The following is a 20,104-nucleotide window of genomic DNA, read 5'->3' on the forward strand; positions in this document are numbered from 1 at the left end:
AGGGAGACAGCTGCTACTTCAGAGGTAAGGGACTAAGGAAACCCTAAGTCCCATGAGCGGTGTTTGAAGACACCAGTGGGGTCCGGGCTCACCGCAGTCCTGTGGCTGCCCTTACTGATCTTGTGACACCAGTAGCTCCAGTGCTACGTAAAACTTGTCAAAACTGCTGCCCTTTGCAAAGCCACAGACTGGCTGTACCTGTGCTATATTTAACTGAAGTAAAGTCTGCTCTACAGTCCTACTGTGGTGGCTCATCTTGGTTTTTCATTCAAGCTCTTTTCTATCCCATGGTCTTTCCTACTGGCCACCACTAGTTCACATCACCTCCTCCTCAGGGCAGGCTGAGACACCTCTGGGTTTCCTGGTGAGTGCTGCTGCCTGCAACAAGGACCTCAGTGTTGGCTAAAAGTGAGACATATGGAAATGGTGGTGCTTACATGGGGGGTGATGCTGTCTGTGCTTGAAAGTCAGAGTCCTGGGGTCCTTGTTTCTCATGTCTCTACCCCAGTTACCACAGTGTGTTTCTTTTGCTTTCTGAAGCAGATATGAGCTTGCCCTTCTGCACTGCTTGACTAGCATCAATGCAAATGCCATGACTTCAGCACTTGCACCCACTTTATAAGCAATGGATGCTGCTGTAATACTTGCAACACTCATGATGTCACTGTTGGGTTTCAGCCAGTGGTCTATTCTATGATTAGAGATTTTGTTTTTCACTGGAACAACTTCAAGGCTTTTTCATCACTAGCTCGGTCTTTATTCCTTGCACCAGTGAAGTGCAGAATGCAGGGAGAAACTGGGTGAGTGGAAAAACCAAACCAGTTTGTGGCAGATGCTGACAACAACATGCCTGTCTAACGAGCCCCCAGTAATGCTTATAACACAAAAATGGAGGAGCATGCTGAAAATTTGTTTTCTGGCTATGAGCAAACACCAGATTCGTGTTTCTGAGCAGGCTGGGACTCTCCTCCCATACTGCAGCATGCAAAATCCTGCTTTACCCTATCCCAGCCTCTTCTGTGGGGTGGGGGAACCTCAAAGGACAGAACAGAGCAACTCCTGAACACAATAAACATTACTCTGCCTGGGTTAGTTTTTACATTCTGTGTTTTATTTCTGTTTTGTTTGAAATGACCTGTACCACAAGAATACAATTTATTTAACAGTTTTTTTCTTTTTCTTTTTTTTTCCTTTAGGAGCAGGTAATAGTTAAGTAGATACTGGTTTACTTTTTATTTCACTCACTGTCTGTAACTCTGCATCATTCTCACAGCCTCTGTTTCTCTGGCTTCTCCACATAACCCAGCCACAAGAACAACAGAGTGGCCTTTGGCCATATGATTGATTATAGCTTGTGGATACAAAGTGGAAGCTTTTTTTTCTCAGTTCCGACTGGTAATAGAAGCTCAACAAGTTACATTCTAGGGTCTTTCTCAATGACTTTCTCCTCTAACAGCTGCTTACATGTTTCTGGTGCAGCATGTTTTATTTTATATATTTGTACTAGGTTTTCTTAAAAAAAGGATGACATAGCTTACAAAGAGAAAAGAACACCCCCCACCCCCCCTCAGCATAAGCAATACTGCAAGGGTCTGATCACTGGGGGGGTATTTCTTGTAGCTTCACAGTTTTGCTGCGAGGTGTAATGCCCAAATTTCCCCAGAAACCTAATTCTGTGTGGTATTGAACCTTTTCTTTTAATTGATCCCCATGAAATTTGGTTTGCATTACAGGCCAGACACCACTGTTCCCAGAGAAGAATGTGCCCAAAACAGAAGAGCTGGTCACTTGGGAAGAATTGCCTTTTGTAGTAGCTGACAGTTATGTGGTTTCTGCTATCCACACATGCAAATCAAGGGCTGGGGCTGCTTTACTGTAGTTGCTAGACATGGGCTTTGTGCTTACTCACTGTTACTGATACACTTACTTACCTCTTCTGCTTTGCTTTGAGTCATAGAGCCCATTTGTGTCCCAATGCTCAAGCTCCATCATCTTTTACACCATGAAGAAGGACAGTTGTATGGTGCTGACTCTGTGACTCCTAGATTACAAATGAACAGCATAAAGAGCACCAACCCATTTCCTAGTTCATGTCTCCACTTCCACACCCCCGGTATTAAGAGACTGTGAGTATTCAAAGACCAAAGCAGTTGCTGACACCCTATTTCCTGTTTCTAAGTTCACTGAGAGGACTACGATGCAATGTTCCTGTCCTCTGCAAGTCCAGCTTGCTGTGTAGCTGGACATACTCCTCAGTCATGGCAGCGTGATAGTATTAGTGATGCACAGCAGATCAGAATAACTAACTGGGAAGAGATAAGTGTAATTCCTGCACTGGTGGAAAGGCCCAATAGAGCTGACCTAGTTCACAATTTAAGATATTACAAGACTTTTAAGGGTTAAATCTAAATAGGTGTCTCTGTCCCAGTTCCTGGGGGAGAGTTTGCATTCCTTGCTTAAAGAGATTAATGTGTGATAATTACTGTCTGGTTCAGTTCCCATCCTATTTGAGAAGCAATGCAAACATTTCCAGGCATATTATCTTCAAGAAGTGGGGAATATCCAGGAGGGCTCCAAGGTTATGCAACTGTATTGGAGAAAGAAGGTTCTGGAAAAAGAAAAGCATTTGGTATCTTCATACTGTTCTGCCAAGGCAGGAGTTGCCAGCATACCACAGCCCTAGTCTAAATAGCCAGCATTCTCTGTGGGCTAGAAGCTAACTCTGCAGCTCTCCATTACCATTACTTAGTAGGTATCAGTAGGTAGTTCTCCCTCCCCATTCTGGAAAGCAGGCCTGGGTCCAAATACAACAAAGCTGGAAGAGCCTTTTTTCTTTTTAAGTATGTGACCTTTCCAGGCAGGGCCCAATAGAGTAAGAATTGCGTTTTAGGTAATCTTTTCTTGTATTTTGGGACAGCTACCTTTGGGCAGCAGGTCGAGACACAATGGGCTGATGGCAAGCTGGGTAGGACTTGGCAGGGAAGTAGCAGTGGTCAAATGAGTCAAACTTATAGGTGATAGTGCAACCCAGCACATTTGTGAGAGCATTTATGCCACAGCCAGAATTGTTGCCAGAGTGCGGCACATGTTAAGCTGGCTCTCTAGTGGTGGCGTGCATTTTGTTTTGGTCCCTCTCAGTCACAGATGGATGCAGGCAACCAAAAGCCTCTCATTTTCTCACCAGCTCCCTTGCAGAGGCAGCTGGGGAGAGAAGCACAAGTATCTGTTCAAAGCGTAAGGGAACTGTATAATTGCTACTGCTGTGATCATGGAAGCAGACCCAGCTCCCATGTGCTTTCTGCTCCTTAGGTCTCTGTTAGTTTACTAATGCACCTGCAGCAAGCCTGAATTCCTTCAACAAGTGAGTACAAATTGAATAAAAGTAGCTACAATTGTGTAGTGTAGAAAAACTCAAAGGAGATGGAACTGAACCAACTCAAGCGCCAGGCTGCAAGAGCTGAAAGGTCTGCATCAGTTAGCACCCCTCGTCTCTGAGTTAGCCTGGGTATTGTTCTGCAGCACTGACAGCCCTACTGGAACGCACTGTTCTCTAGAAGAAAACAAGCACCCAGTGCCTCCCTGATCACAGCTTCAACACTGCTTTGGAGAGCTTCCTGCCAGGGGCAAGCTACTCCTCTGCCACACCATCTTTCTCCTGGGCTAGCTAGGAAAGCATGGAAGCTTGAGGGGAACAGAGGCAGTAAGCTAGTGTTGTCTCAAATGTATATCAGAGGATTTTTCTCACCAGTACTGCCATGCCACTGACCACAAAACAGACAATACATTCAGGTTTCATCAGCTCGGGCTGGGTCAAAACTAAAGTGACCTAGAAAATAAAATCTTAGAGAATGTCAACAGCCAGTTTTGCAGTCACCCACATTCCCCTCTGGCTACTGGGAATGCAGCAGATCTAAACCAGGGCTTGGAGACAGCAGGAACCTGGTTATATGAGACAGGTAAATAAACATTCCCCCACTTCTCCCACCACCTTAAGGTCAAGTATTTGCTTTCCCATCAATGAGAGAACCTCTTACCAGGCCCAGGTATAATCTATGCTAGCTCTTTTGCTGCTGTTGAGGATAATGGGATGAGGCAGGGGAAGACAGTAGTTGGGATATCAGGGGTTTCATGCCACCCTCTAATTTATTTCCACAGGCTGCCACAAAAAAAAGCAATCTCTCAGGCTCAAGAGCTGCCTCCTCAAAAAAGCAGTGCCCTTGATGCCTAACTAGAATTTGGCAATAAGCCTAAGTCTCTGTGGAGGCAAAAAGCTATCACTTTAATGAGGTCTATGAAAGCTCTGTTTTGGGGTGCATTTATACTTGGGCAGTAACCATGCAGACAAAGCCTTGTGTTCTCTGCCACAAGGAAGAAGTGGGAAATGGCACTCGGCTGAGCTGAAGAGGCAGGTTTGATACACTGTAGGGTGAAAAGTGTGGAAGAATTGTAGTTAGCACCACATAGGAGAGGATGCAGAGATTATCAAGTCAACCCAGCTCTGAGGCATCATATAGGGATTTTTTTTCTTGCCGTTTGGGAAAGGAGACTTGCATTCTCTCAGGGACATATATCCTACCTCTTCAGGGGCCTGCAGGGATTGTACATGGGAGGGACTAGTCAGGCATAATGACACACTGTACAAGGTCGCAGAATATCTTACACAGTTAGGAGCACCTTTCCCGGTAAGAAGTGGGGCCTGTATGTACAAGTGTTAGCTGTTGCTAGAGGGGTAGCCTGGGAGCAGCCGTTTTGATCAGCAGAGTTCCAGCAGTGCTCTTCTCCAGAGGAGCATCTCCTCTATGTAAGAGCCAGAAAGGTGACAAAAAGAAGGACCCTGGCTGCTTCACTTTCTATCTGACCCCTCACAACACCAGCAGATAATGTTTATATTGACTCTATTCTTCCTCTCTTCCTGCTTCTGTTCCCACTCCCCCTCCAGCACAGGCGGAGGGAGCTGGGGAGCAGGCAGCCTGGACAGCGCCAAGTGCATCACTGCTCAGTGGGGCTAAGCCCCAGTGACCGCCTCAACAAGTGCAAGAGCGTATTCTGGTACTTCCCACAGAGAAAACAAACAAAAAAAAGAGAAACGGGTGACTGATTAAAAGTTTCCCCCTCCTGTACACGAGATTCTGCAGTCACGCCGGCAGATAGACATTAAATAATTCTTCCATAATAAATGACTGGAGGTAAAAGCCGGCGGTGACTGCTGCTGCTGTTTGGATTGCTCCGTTGTCTGCATCTTTGTTTCTAGTTGTTTGTTCCCCGGCCACTGTCAGCTGGCACTGGGGCTGTCAGACCTTTGCCTCTAACATTTCTAGGAAGAGTTTATGCATGGGAACCTTGCCCTGAAGTTTGATGCTGTAGAAGTGCTGCACAGCTTTGGCGGCTGTCTGCCGCAGGAGGGGCAAGGTCAGGAGCAGCTTGCCTGCTCGCCGGGGCTCCTCATTGCGCTGACTCAGCTCGTAGTCCTGCAGGGCTTCGTGGAGAAGGTCCTGGAGTTTCTGCACAGCATCCATGTCCTCTATGTGCATGGAATCTGGGGGGGGGGGGGGGGGGGGGGGGGCGCGGGGGGTGGAAGAAAAGACAGCAAACAGACAAGTCAGATATGAGGAACGAGAAAGAAAATTCTTTATGGTCCTGGAGCTAAATATGCTTTCTTTCCTTCTCTTTCTTTTCTGTTGTTTTGGTTTGGTTTTGGGGTGGTGGGATTTTTGTTGTTATTGTTTGTTTGAGGTTTTTTTGGTGGTGTGTATGTTTTGTTTTTTCTTAAGGGGAGGAAAAAATGCACCTTGCTGACAGGTGTTGGTGCTGGTGCAGTGATGTTTGGCATCAGCCCAATGAGTTGGCCCTAGCAGTGCAGGGACAGTAAGGTTGCTGGGGTAGGAGACACATTGTGCCCTGCGTGCTGCCGAGTTTGCCAGCTACCCCAAAGCTGTGCAGGGGTCAGCCAGGAGCCTTTGTGACTTGCACATTCACTTGACCTCCATGCTCCTTATGGGGAGAGTCACCCTGCAAGGGGCAGCAGCTGCTGTGCTGCCTCTTGGGAGCAATCTCATTAAGAATAATTAACACTGCTATAGCGCTTCATCTGTCTAAACGGCCTAATTGCCGTGCAGCTGCTCAGGGTGTCAGCAAGACAGAAAAGCCCCAGTAGGTCACAACCAGTGTGCCCAGGGGTGTTGCCAGCCCCACCTTTGTGCATATGCCGCTGTTTTCAAAGACTGCCAGCAGCTGCTCAGGGAGCTTCCTGCTTCATGGAAGGAAACCCACACGTCCTGCAAGGCCCCTTCCCTTAGGCTGCCAGTTAGATTTCTTCAAGCTGCTGGAGGGGCAAGCAGGGTTTGCAAGGCTAGCACAGCTCCTTAGCGTGTCCCTGAGGCAAAGGTGATGCAGTCTGGCTTTGAACTGGGAAACCCAAGTTGAACACAGGCTGCTAAATTCGTGTAGGTAAGTCAGGGTGACAGGGCAGCACCAAATATCAGAGGCTAGATTAGAGAAGCTAACTGTCACTGGAGCTTTTCTTCCTTTTCATCTTGCTGATACTTGCTTCTTTCTTACAACCCTGACAGAGCTGGAGACACTGTTCCTTGTCTTCATTGCTCAGAGACTTTTAATTGATACTGAGCCCATTGATCAAGTTTCCTGACATAGGACAATGAATCCAAAGGCAGCAGCAAAGGGCCACCATGGCAAGCATGCATGCACGTGCCCTGTCTGCCACTGCAGCTGGACTTTGCAACACAGCAGTGCTCTGACTCAGCCACATACACAACACAAATGTGAGGACATGGGCTCCTAAGTGTGACAGCAGTGAAGGGGAAGAAGGCTGGCCGAAGCATCAAAATCTCTCTAGAGATATGTGTCATCTCTATGGAGAGTGCAACACAAAAACCGTGAATTTCATACATGTACAGGAAATGCTATTTATCATGCACAATTTAGAAAGTATTACAACAGTTGGGAAAATATTATGTCTAGCAAGAAAGCTGTTTAACAAGCTGTTTAGAAAGAATGCACTAGTTAGAGGATATTAAAGGGTTGTATTTCCAATAAGTGTACTAAGAAAGGATTGTTCTTGCTGCATTTGCTTTTCGTATCCAAGAGATCAGGCAAAGAAGCTCAGAGAAGACCCAGCAGGTCATCACAGTGGCCTGAGCTAGCCACAGAGCTTGATTCTGAAACGCAGGGAGGGAGAAGCATGTTGCCAAGTCAGTCTGGCAACTTCTCCCAGCCAGGTAGCACCTCTGGAAAATTTCCATGCACCATCCAGGAGAAGTGAGTGGGACCTGTTTCCTGCCAAGTTGCAAAGATAATTTTTGAGACTGGAAGTATCAAGAGCTTGAGCTTGGAGAAAAATGTCCTCCAGCCTTTCTGTTTAATGTCCTTCCAGGTGGGGGAAAAAGTAATCACAGCCCATCGGAGTTTGCAGATTCCAGTGGTGCTAGAAGCACTGGGCAATGAGCCAAGCTTCAGGTCCAAGTGGGTGCTCTGGTTTTGGGTACTGATGTGGCTGTACAGCAAAGAGACTCCCAAAACTGTGTCCTCCTGCCACCTGACTTCTGTAAGGTGAGGAGACTTAACAGCACTACATAACTAAATGTACACAGGGAGAGCAGGTGGGGAAATAAAGATCAAAGCCTGCCCCACTTCCCCCCTCTTTGCTGAAAGAAGCTCAAAATCGGCAGCTGACTGCAAAAAATAAAATAACAGTGCAGGATTAATTTCCCTGCAATTCACCAGTGAGCTGGTGTCGATGGCATTGATAAACTGTTAATTACGAAATCAATAGCTATGAATTTTTACAGCTGGTGGAGCACTGAGGTGGAGGGAGGTTGCCCAACTATGTCCCTGAGGGTCAGCTGGCCTAAAAGGCTCCATGTCAGGAGCCCCTCTCCAACACTGCTGAAATGGGGTACCAGGCAGGTGTGAGATGGACAAGGCTCACTGCCTCCTCATCTAACTCTTTTTTCTTGCAGCTTCTGGCAGGATGTTACAGGACCTGTTAGTACAGAATTTGCTACATATCCCCTTGCTAAATCCAGATCTTGTTCACTCCATCTCAGAATTTAAATACATGGGGAAAAAAAAGGGAAATAAGGTTTGGCCAGTATGGGATTTCCTTAAATGAACATGTGCTGTATGCTAACCTGGAGAGCTCTTCAGTACAGAGGTTGATCAATTTGTTTTTATGCAGAAAGAGGACCTAGGAATGCCTAGGAAGGGACAGTCTCTGAAGGGTAACAGTCTAAGTCTATAGCACCTCTACTCTGTCAAAAATGCGTGATCATATTGTTGGGACTTGCCTGCTTCTCTGGGCATTAGGAATTCATTTCTCAGCTCTCTAAAATGCACTTACTAAAGACAGAGGTCATCTGAATTATCTTTGCCTGTCCCAGCAGGTGTGTCCTTGGTGCATTACACTGAGGACTCAGAGATCAGCCATAGCTCTGGCAAGGTCAGCCTATTGTCAGCTTCTCCTCTAGTGAAGAGCAAGTAAGCTCCCACTTCTGTTTTCATTTGTTTTAATTCCTAGAAACAAAGGGTCAATACAAGCAGGGCTGCATGGAAGAAAGTCCCTAGAAGCATGAGCAATTACACCCAGCAGGGATAAGGGATATTCAGGAATTTATATAGGAGGCAAGACAGAAAGCAGGTCTAGGCAGCACAGGTGCTAATGTAAGTGATCAGCATTAAACTATCTCTGACTCAAGGGAGCTGAGGCCTGGCCGAGAGGTAATCTGCATTCCATTCCTACTGTTTTAGGAATCAGCTGTTTGCATGCAAGTACATACATGCAGGCTCTGCAACGCTACTCCATGTCAAAAACATGGTAAGAAAAATAAACTTGTATTAAAAGAATGTGAAGGCTGCATGTGACAGCTACATTAGAAAAATACACTTGCTCTATTCTAGCTCCCTTATGTGCTTGTTGTGAGAGGCTTTAATTACGTGGAAAATGAGATCTTGTGCTTTACTTTTATATGTTTCTATACAAATAATAAAGCAGGAACAAAGCAGGATTTTTGTGGATTATACTCCTACACAGATGCACTAGGATAAACCAGTCAAGTCAGAATGGCTTTTCCCATCCAGCTCAGAACAGTCACCGTCCTGTGTCTCCTGACCATTACCTTGGCTACTTTACTCTACAATGCTGGAAGCAGAACCCCAAAACACCTGACAGATATTGGTTGTTCTGGTCTGTCTTTGCTTAGTGTTTCTCCACTCCCAATACAGACTGTCCTTTAAGGCTTACCCTGGCCTTAATCCTGAAAGCACAGTGAGCAACATCAGCAGATGGAGCTATTATTGCACTGTGAAGAACATGACAGTACCACGGCTCAGGTTCTGCAGTGTCTCTGCTCATAGCATGGGCCAGATAAATGCCCCGGTGTGGCACGCACTTACCCTGTCATCCTGTGACAACCACTACCTTAGCACTTCAGCCTCTCTGAGGAGCCCTTCTCCCTGTTTAATTCTGTGACCTTCTTGGTAGACAGGAGGCAGATCCTTTAACGAGAGTTGATTACATCACCACAAGCCACTGTCCCACAATCAAGAGAGGCCAGCCTTGGCCATCTGCCCATCCTGGTTCAGTGGCAAAGTGAAGGCAGCAATTAGAGCTAAAAAAGCAATATATGAGAAACTGAAAAAGGGAACTAGGTAGCAGTTCATATGGATCAGAAGTTATGAAGTATAGAAAATCGTTAAGGGAAGTGAAGGACATTGGAGAAAAATCCATGGCTGGAGGGCTAAGGACGATAAAGAAGTTTTATAAATACTTAAGAAATAGAAGAAAAATTACCATTTGTAGGGTGGCTCCTTTCACCTGGAGATGATTAAACTGTTAACAGCAGTGCAAAGGAGACAGAAGTCCTCAGTGAGGACGTCTGTCCCATTTAGAAAAAAGCAACATTGCATAGCAATGCTATATGAAAATGATTAAAAATTCTTAGTCTGTCCTATATACAAGAAGATTTAGACATCTGTTAGGTACAAACTTCACAGAAATCAGCAGAGCTGGATAACTTGGCTTGAAGAGTTCTAAACTTGCTGTCTGAGGCCCATATAGGGCAGATTAATGATTAACAAATTTTGGTATTTTCAAGCAGTTCAAGATGACTGGAAAAGTTCTAATGATGCACATATTCTCCTAGGTATTACCTGATGATTCCCATGGTAGCCTGATGTGAACCAGGGCCCAATAAAGGAAAGAAAAAAAAAAGACATTTGATTAAGACTTATAAGATGGCATTTAAAAGACACATAGATGTGGCACTTCTTAGGGACGTGATTTAGTGGCAGACGTGGCAGTGCTAAGTTAATGGATGGACTCGATGATCTTAAGGGTCTTTTCCAACCTCAGTGATTCTATGATTCTGAATGATTCTGTGATTCTACTGCCAGTCAACCCGATACTTTGGAATACAGGTCTTGTCAGACAAACATGTTTTCATTCTCTGAAGAGATTACAAGTTTGGTTGATAAAGTTAACTTCATAGCTATAATAGACTTAGGCTTTTATAAGGCACTTGGCTTAGCACCATAGGGCATTCTCATTAAAAAATTAGCACTATGCAATATCAATAAAGCACACTTTCAATTGATTAGTAACTGGCTAGATGACAGATCTCAAAGTAGCTATCAGTGGTGAATCATCCCTGAAGGAGGAGTTTTCTCGTGGAAATCCACAGGTATCAGTAAAAGAAACAGATGCCACTAAACATTTTTATCAATGAGTTGTAAGTAATTTCTTTTTTCTTTTAAGTTGCTGCTGCTAAGATGTATGGATGGCAAAGAGGATCAGGATGGTGTAGAACAGTGGGGATAGGGCAACCGCATGCACTCTGGACCACTTGCTTACACTTGCAGTAATGTATCTATAGCCAAGGAATGTGTCTATGGAACTGGAACTTTATCAAGTAAAGCAGTCAGGTGGAAGAAGACCTGGGGTCATAGCACACAGCTCAACAAAGGCCAGTATCTAGAAGGTGAACTCAGGCAAAGTGACATTAAAAATATGGTGCCAAGGAATTGTGGGGGTTTTTTTGCTGTGGTTTGTTTGTTGTTTTTTTTTTTACCTGAGAAAAATATTAATTCTTAGAGTGAGCTATCATGAAAGATGCAGATTCCCCCTCTTCTAATCCCTTCACCTTCACACGGGGTCTCTTTCTGGAAGGTGGCTTTAGCCAGCACAGATACTGGATTCACTGCTGGGCTTCAAGGGTGAATTCTGTGACCTGCATGATGCAGTCTGAAAGATCTGATGTGAGACAATGAGACTCAAGGGATGTAGAGGGAGCCCTCGTCACACAGTAGCTTTAGCAGTTTGCCTTCTGGAAGGGAGTCCTGAACAAGTAGCTATCTGGCTTTGTGAGACAGCAGTGCAGCCCTCTGCACCTGTTGTCTCCCCTGCAGCCTGCTGGATTGAGAGCTGCAGCCCTCCCCAGACTGAGACGGAGGGCACTGGGTGGACGCCCCTGGTCTTTCTCATCCTCTTCACAAGAGGAAACAGAACAGGCAACACAGGCTCTACCATCCAGATCCACACTGTCTCCCAGTTTAAGGGAGATTCAGTGTCTGTGGTCACTGAACATTTCTAGGACAGGACTGGGCAGCCCAAATCCCACCACTTTTTCTGGGATTTGAAACTGGGTCCAAGGTTTCCCTGTTTGCTGTAGCTGACCAACTGAACACTACTGAAGTGGATGCTAGGCGTCCTACATCCCCTTTTCTAAACTCATGGCACTGGAGCCAGCTCACTAGTGGAGAAGGACTTCACAGGCTTCCTTTTACTGCCAGAAATCAGCAGCCACCCCATCCCTGCCTGATTCCACTCTCTAATACAGGGCCAGAGCACAGTCTGGGCTCTAGCAGCAGCAAGCCTAATTTCTCTCTGCTCTCCAGGTTAGGTCCTGCTTTGTGGACAGAGAGGAGCTTTGAGGATGCTGCATGCCAGAGCACAGTTTCAGGCAGTAGTCTCTAGTTTCCTTGCAGGCTAGATAACAGTGTGGGCCTTGACTCCCTGATTGTGACGGTGACTGGGCTAGGGCTGTACCTGAGTTGGCAAGGGCCAGAGCTTTGAGTGTGACAAACTCCTCCTTTTCCACCTTGAGCTTCTTGTAGCGGCGCACCAGTTGTAGGATGGCCAGGTAAAGCTCCAGCAGCCCCGTCAGACGAGAGTGCTCTTCATCCATGATGTAGTCCTCAGCATAGACAAGCTTGTCTTCATATGGCAAGGAACGGTACACAATGCCCAGGATGAGGATTTCCATCCAGGCGCTCTGCAGGAGGCTCATCTGGTCCCCAAGGGAGAGGTTGGAGAACCCTGAGAGGGCAAAGGACAAACACAGTGAAATGGGTGTGCAGCAGAGCCTCAAGGAGCCTGGGGTCCTTAGTTTCCCTGGGATTCATCCTAAGCTCTCTCCTACTCCTGTCAAAAATAATTTATAAGAGATCATTAAAGTGATCCTGTCTCTGTGGCAATCAACACACATGGACCTTACTCTTCTTTTTGCTCATATGTCCACCCACAAGAGTTCTGATGATCTGACTGTGTTTATGGTAACCCAAGATTAATGACAACTTCTTTTCAATCATCTCTGCTTCTTTTATAGCAGCAACTGTTTTGTACCACATCGTCCTGCTCACTGTTCCTCTGTGGGTTTGTACTGCAGCTTATTTAATATACCTCAGCTGACCAAAGGGCAGAGAACAGCTACACATGGCAGAAAAGAGGGCTTCTGATGGGATAAGAGGGAATGACAAAGGCCTTAATTACAAGCATACCACAATCTCTCATTTGGTCAACATGAGAGAAGGTCCTGCCACAACAGAGCACTGAAATGTATTCAAAAGTTGAATACTTGTGTAAACAGAAACATTTTCTATTCCTCATCACTCCCTGAGCACCATGCCATCAGCTTTCTGCACCTCACAGCCAACAACCATACCCAGTGTCAAAAATATCTTCATGGTGCTATACAAGGACCTAATGACAGCCACACCTGGCAGCAACAGAATCAGCACCCAGCAGTGAAGCAAGTCTTTCTCCTCAAGTACAGACAGAGCAAGCACAATCTGGAGATAGAACCTGACAGCCCCAGTGCCCACTTGAGAAAGTGGAGAGGCCAAAACACAGGGGCACCATCTGCCTTCAGGGGTAAAAAGTGTGGGGGAAAGCAAGTTGTTACGTCCTATGTACCAGGTACCCTTGCAGGCCAGACCATGAAAGATCCTGGGAGATGGGCATTGTGCCATAGCCATTACAGACAGGAATGCCGAGCATTGTGTTGGTCCCATCTAGGCAGCTCCTGCCCACCACTGACAGGCAGGGACTGCACTTTTTGGCAGCTCCTTGCGTCTAAAGATTCCCAGGGCTGTGAGAGAAGGGGACCACAAGGCACCCCTCATCTGGGGAAGGAGGGGGGAAGAGATGCTCCACCAGCCTCCCCTGCCAATTTTCTCCACAGAGAGAGCCTCAGGGCTCACCAAGAGGCCTGTGAGCTCATTAGCCTCTGTGCAGGAGCCTCCCAGCCCCACTGTCTGTGTGCTAGACTCAGCAGGACTCCTTCATCCCACAGCCCTCCCTGCTCACAGTTCTTGGCCCCGCATCAGGGCCTTCATAGCCAGCCACCATGATGATCATTTGATTTCTCTTGTTATCAAGTTGGCAATTAACAAAAGAGCTGATGATTGCTATATTGACCACTGTGGGTTCTTTTTTTCCTATCTGCACTATCTCAGCTGGGGAAGGGAAGGCAGAAGGGTGGGTTAGTGGTATTTATTTATCACTACGCCATGTTTTGTGTTTGTGTTGCCAGGGGAAGCAAAGGGTGATAATGGCCTGGCAGCCCTTGGACATCCAATTTCCCTTATCAGGCCACTGAATAGAAAAGAGGCCCCAGGCCACATTAATTAACAGATACCAATCAGCTGTCACGTGTTGTGTGTGCAAGGTCTGAGGGGAGCAGTGGGTGGGAGGGAAGAATCAATAAACCATTGGGGAGGAGAGCCAGAGGGAACAGCTAAAGAGGAGTCCAGGCTCCTAGGGAGAAGAACTGCAAATCCAGCTCCATGGCTGTAAGACTGATCCTTGTACAGCACAGCCGGTGCTCCATGTAGTTCTGCACCTGGTGAATACCACACCTTACTCAGGCTGTGAATACTTCAGGGGTGCCTTGTTCTTTGCCTTGCCTTTCTGCCCCTTACCTCTTGGAGCTGCTACGTGCTGCTCCTGAATGTAGCCCTCCTGACTAAGTCCAAGTGTAGGCTGATGCAGCTCAAAGGATTCTATCTCCCTATGTCTACTTGCTGCAGAAGGGAACTGATAAGATTAGCCCTGAGACAGGGTGAATGGTGCTGTGCACAGCCACTGTCACTCTCCAGCACCTGGTATCTCTCCTTTGGTCACCCCTCTCCTAGCTCTGACCATGCAGAACAGCCCAGTCCAGTTTCTGGGTCAGTCACGTGGCCTTTATGTGTCTTCATTCCTCATCAGGACTACAAAAGGGGTTACACCATCACCTCACTGCACTCTGCCAATGAAATTTGTTAAAGATTGAGAAACAGTCATGTAGTAGAGTGAGAGGATCCAGGACAGACATGGCTGGCACATTATCAGCTGGAGAATAAAGCAGGAAAATGTACTTAAGCCTCACAGTAGCATCTCTGTTAATCACTCCTTCCCAGAGGCAGTTACGGTAGGTGGGAACTGCAGAAGAAAGCCCATGCTTTGTCCTGTGCCAAGGAGAGCAGAAGAGCCAGCTGCAGTTGCCCTACCCACCTGGGAAAGCCCCTTGCCAGAAGCACTCCCAGGTAGCTAAGGACTCCAGCTCCAGTAGCAGGGCATGAGGAAGGGAGCACTGCAGTGCCAAGGCTTGACTGGAAACATCCGACAGAATTGGGACCCTCTTCTTCCAGTGTTTACACATGTAGAATGTAACGGCTGGAGGACTGTGCCCATATCATTGCAGTCAGCACAGACAAGGGAAGACCATACAACTTAGGGTCTTCCACACTAAGAATCTCGACATCAGGAAAGGTAAATGAGAATTTCACTTGGCCAAAAACACAGGCTTCCTATTACAGGTTTATAAGACCGGAAAACCTCTAGTGAAATTCAACTGCTGCACCATCTTACAGCTCCCAGGAACTGATAAAATCCAGTCCTATTGCATTCCCAAGCTGTTTGATGGCACAGAATCCAGAAAGTGTCCTCAGGGATGTTTCTTGCTGCTTTTCTCAGGTGTGATCCTGAAAGGTGCTGAATGCTCCACTGCCATCCCTAGGCTCCCAAAAAGAAGAGCCTCTGTATCTAGCAGAGAACTGCACGCATGTTTCCCTACTTGCCAGTTTGAGAAGAGCTGCTTTATTTGCAATAGCTGATGTGACATTCAGGGGGGTTATTTTTTGTCTTTTTCTTTTTTTATTCCTGTGGTTTGGCAGTGGGAGCTCACAGAATTAAAAAAAAAAAGAAAAGTCACATAATTTGTGGCAAGTGGAGTTCATAATCTGTTAATTTATTATCATTTCTGTCATCCTGGAGGGCCATTAGCAGAGGTAATAAAGGGAGATGTAATTATAGGATCTGAGGCCACTCCAGACACAGCTGCTGTCACTCCACTTGCCATATTTCATTCTGTGCTAGTACTATCGTCTTCCTAGTGAGAAGAGCACAACAGCTACCCTGGGAGAGCCTTCATCATCACCCCTCGAGAGAAGTCTTGTCTCCCTGCAGCAAGGCAGGAAGAAAAGGTAGATGTTCAAAGACAATTAGCATAGGGGGGAGGTGGGGAGGGGGCCTCACACAGAAGGGGATAACTCCACATTGGCTAAGCATGGCTTTTGATCTAACGGGTAATAAGGCTACTGAGCTAATAATGCTTGCTAAACACCATTAAATCATGCTTTCTTGTTGTCATAGAAGAGTATCTTTAACTGATTATATTTACTAACACTGTGGGGTACAAGTTTGTGCAGATACCTGGGATCCTGAAGGGTTGGTATGACTTTAACATCACACTGGTTTTTACTAATTCCAGTGTGAATATATGGCAGGAATTTGTGACTTGTTCTTTTCTCCATCCCCCTCTATCCAAGAGTTTATGAACACAGGAAGCATTTTTGTTTTGCTGAAATTCCTGGGAAGGCAGAAATACAGGGCATGAATAATCTAAACACCTGGCAGCCTCCTGGCCCTGCCCTGCTCTGCCCCCTTGCTGCCTAACTCAGTATGTTTTATATTTGTTTCAGAACTGCAGAGTATTTTGATCCATTTTTATGAACAGTCTTTTATTATGTTTCTTTCTCAGTATTGCTCCCTTGTGTAACAACCCCGAAGCTCCTGTGCACACAGTCCTGTTATAATACTGCTGCTGGTCTGAACTGTGCCAGGCTGATGGCTATTACCATGTTGCAGGGCCTTTGACAGGAAAGGAAAATACAAAAAGAAAACTGAGATGATGGCAGGTATGTTCTGCCTTTCAGGAAAGGGAGAAAGAGCTCCTTTAACAGTGCAAGAGTAATCTCTACTATAGTTCTGTTCTGGGATATCATCGCCATGGCAGGCTGGAAAACTGTATTAACTTGGAGCTGAGCATCCCATGCTCATTCCACAGCTGCAAGCTAGAGAACTCCAGCAGGGCATGCTGCGTGAACAGACACAGCCAAGGTTAGAACATAACAACAGCACCTCACTGGACAGCTGTAACAGCTAATTGCATTGTATTAAAACCATTCCTGTTAACACCCCAAGTTCTGGGTTAGTAGAGCAATCCATGCTGAGTTCCTTAATCGCCATTGTAACCCCACTTGTGATGAATCAGCCTCAGATGGATTTTGGCACTAGTGATGGGTATAATCTCTGCAGATACTGCAGATCTCATGTAAGAAGGGCACCACTGAGATTAACCTCTACTCAGAAACACTGTCCTGAAAAAGTTTTTCCAGAATTCATAGTCCCACCACATAATAGTCCATGTTCCATCTAGCCCAGGAAACCACTAACCCTTGACTCACAGGAGAAATGCTCCCTCTGAAAGAGAAGCAGCCACCAAAAAGCCAAAAGAGGAGCCATGAGAAGAAACAAAGTACATGGGAGGTGTAAACTGATCACTCATGGTGAGATGCCTCATCAAACAAGGAAGAACTTAAGGTGAAGAACCAAAGCAAGAGAACACAAACCCATGCAGTGGAAGACATGGACAATGTGCAGTATGGGTTAAATCCTGTGATCCTATGGCTGAGCCCCAGATACTCTCCTAACACAAGAAAGTGGGACAGAAGACAGGAGATAGCTGTAGTGACCCATTCACACTAATCTTCTGAAGCAGTCTTTGGAAAGCAGCCATGTAAACCTCAAGGACATCTCCTAAGCTCCCTGGTCAACCTTTTCCACAAGCAAATGTAACCTATCCTTGTTTTGTTTTGTTTTTGCAGGGGTGGGAGAACACTAGAGAAAGAGGGGAATTTTCCCTTTCCAGACCAAAGCTTTGTGCCCAGAACCCCCTTGAGGGCCATGTCTGCTCCTTCAGCCTGGGTCCATCCTATCTGCAGGTGTGAGACTTTTGCTATGTCACTCAATTGTACAGGCATTGGACATAGTCAATGAGTCTTCTGAGGCCAGTCACATTGCAAGGAAGTTGCTCTCATTATTTGTCAGCACAGAAGTCTGGAGATTCACTGGAAATAAGGAGTAGGTCCTGCATCCCAATGGGACTTGTTCTGTGATAAGTCCGGCATGAGGAAAGCTTTCCTGAGTCTGGGCAAGAATGTCCACTGCAGACAGGGTAGGTATCTGCCTTGTCATTAGGAGTAAAGTCTGGTCACTACTATAACATTTATTCATCTACAAACGCAACAGACCTAGCAGTGCAAAATCACTAAGCTCACCATACCATCCCAAGGCCTGTTTCCCAAGTGCTTTTGCTGTGCCACACAGTGCCAGGTAAAACAGAGAACTTTATCATATAATCTCAAAGCCTTCTGCATAATCCCAGGGAACACACACATACAGTCATAAATTTATGCGCCTACTGGAGTTTGTTACCAATGAGAGCCCACCACAAGCTGTAATTTCCACCCATCACTATATATAAAAATCTGATAAGCACAGTGACAAGTAATAGCTCCCTTCGCTGCTCATACTTACACCCTTGTAATTCCTACAGTTTACCTGGGATGTGCTTAGCCCAGCCAATGATCACCACCAGTTCTCTGTCTGCCAGGTCACAGAGGGTTGTCAGGGCTTTGATGTCACTCTCTGGCATGGTTGGATCAGGCATGGCATAAATCTTCTCTGGCTCAGCCACCAGCAAGTGGGAGACGATCTTAGTCACTGCGTATTTCAAAGGAGAAGTTGTTGTATCTCTCATGACATAAGGTGTCATAACAGCCCTTTCTAGAAGGACCTCCCTCAGATAAGACATGACTATACAGCCCATAAGACCTTAGAAATGGGTTTGGCCATGACAGGAGAATACTTCACTGCAGATACACAGGCTGTTATGATCTGCCTATTCCAAACCAGCTCTGTACAGGGATAACAAAAGCAAGAAGCTACTGAAAGGTTGTCAGCCATTGTCTTGTAGGTCCAACAAGGGAAGGAGAAGGCATGAATAAGCAGTTGGTGGACTGTGGAAAAGTTTAGAGAACTATGAGTAGGTAGTATGGAAGAGAGAAATCAGCATAGGGCCAGTTTTGTTAATATTGCTTGGATACAGGAAAAGATCAGAGTATCACTAAATGGATTTATACAATCTCACAGTAAAGGTCTGGTATTTCTGAATACAGTATCTGGGCTGTACCTCAGCTATACCTAGTTTACCTCTGCACTATGATCATTAGAAAAAAATCCCAGTGCTGGTGACTGACACAGCAATCAGAAGTGACAACTGCTCCATTGTACATTTTGGGAAACCAATAAAAAGAAACATAGTGGTTGCTCAGAGGACCTCAATTCAAGACCAATACATACATGGTTTTTTAGCTGGGGGAGGGATCTGTAAGCTCAGGTAAGTGCTGCTCTCAGAATCCAGTCTCCTTTTGTATTTCTGACGGCCTCCACGGACTCGATCCAGACGAACACCTGCAGGTAAAATAAGATAAATCCTCATGATTCCTTAGTGCCATAGGGAACCTTGACACGCAGATGCTAGAAACTGCTAAGTAAGACATTCCTCACACCCTGGGGAGTTTCCCTCTCCCAAACACTTGAGATCTCAGCTGAAACCAGCAATCCCACTAATACCAGCTAGACTGCCTCCAGCTCTAACTATGCTGCTGGGAGCTTTACTTTTATTCAAAACATTAATGAAGACGGAAATTAACCTATTCAAACTCTTGAATCACCATTAGTCTGGATGGGCAAATGAAAAGCTTCAGACTCCAATGCCCTCTAGGTGATCTTGCTTTTTAAAAAAGCCCTTTAAATATCAATCAGACCTGCAATTATAAAAATAAGCTTTTAGATTGCTCTTAAAAATGAGGACTTAAATGTTCTGTGGCCTCTCATTGTTTATATTTGAAAACGTGACCTATAGCAAATAGATTATGAGCTATGAATTCAACAAAGGTGTTTCAGTGTTGATCAAGTAAGGCAACTCCAAGAAAAGTAGAACCAAAATAAATAGAAACATCCTCTACTACAATCAAGCAATGATAAAGCTGAAGTAGGGAGTCACTGAAGAATTTGTTTCAACTCTTTCAAAATACAGTGAATCAAACTGCAAAGAGCAGACTGAAAACAGTCCCCAGTGACTGGGAAGCATCAATGATTGTCACCATGCAAAGAACCACAGCAGCACCAACAGACCAGGAGCAGCAGCTGAACTGCTGTATTAGTACAACATACTATGTTAAAAAACAAATAGTGAAAAAAGCCACAGGAATTTGTCCAATTGTAGGTTATTTCTGGCCAGCCATATAATCTCTGGTAACTGGTCTTGTGAAACTGGGGTAAGTCAGTCTTGCTGGGAGAAAAAGCTATTGCAAAAAAAAAACCCAAATTTTCAAGGTAAATGTAGAAGCATTCAAACAGAATAAAAATATAAATTTATACTATGCAAGTACTTCCTTAGAAACACACATGAGTTTATCCAGTCTG

General features: G+C 45.6%; 1 protein-coding gene across 4 annotated transcripts in view; it reads right to left on the minus strand.

Moving 5' to 3' along the window:
* Positions 1–1,113: 1,113 nt before the first annotated feature.
* The window catches only part of ESRRB (estrogen related receptor beta), a 140,032-nt gene continuing 121,041 nt past the window's right edge, over positions 1,114–20,104 (minus strand). For all 4 annotated transcript variants that reach the window (XM_034062354.1, XM_034062353.1, XM_034062352.1 and 1 more), the window contains exons 4-7: positions 18,977–19,087; positions 18,176–18,337; positions 12,059–12,328; positions 1,114–5,536 (exon numbers count right to left, since the gene is read on the minus strand). In XM_034062354.1, the coding sequence (XP_033918245.1) occupies positions 5,292–5,536; positions 12,059–12,328; positions 18,176–18,337; positions 18,977–19,087 (788 nt within the window). In that variant the 3' untranslated portion in view covers positions 1,114–5,291. The remainder of the gene's footprint in view (positions 5,537–12,058; positions 12,329–18,175; positions 18,338–18,976; positions 19,088–20,104) is intronic.

This window comes from Melopsittacus undulatus, chromosome 4 (assembly GCF_012275295.1).
Source record: "Melopsittacus undulatus isolate bMelUnd1 chromosome 4, bMelUnd1.mat.Z, whole genome shotgun sequence".
NCBI lineage: Eukaryota > Metazoa > Chordata > Aves > Psittaciformes > Psittaculidae > Melopsittacus > Melopsittacus undulatus.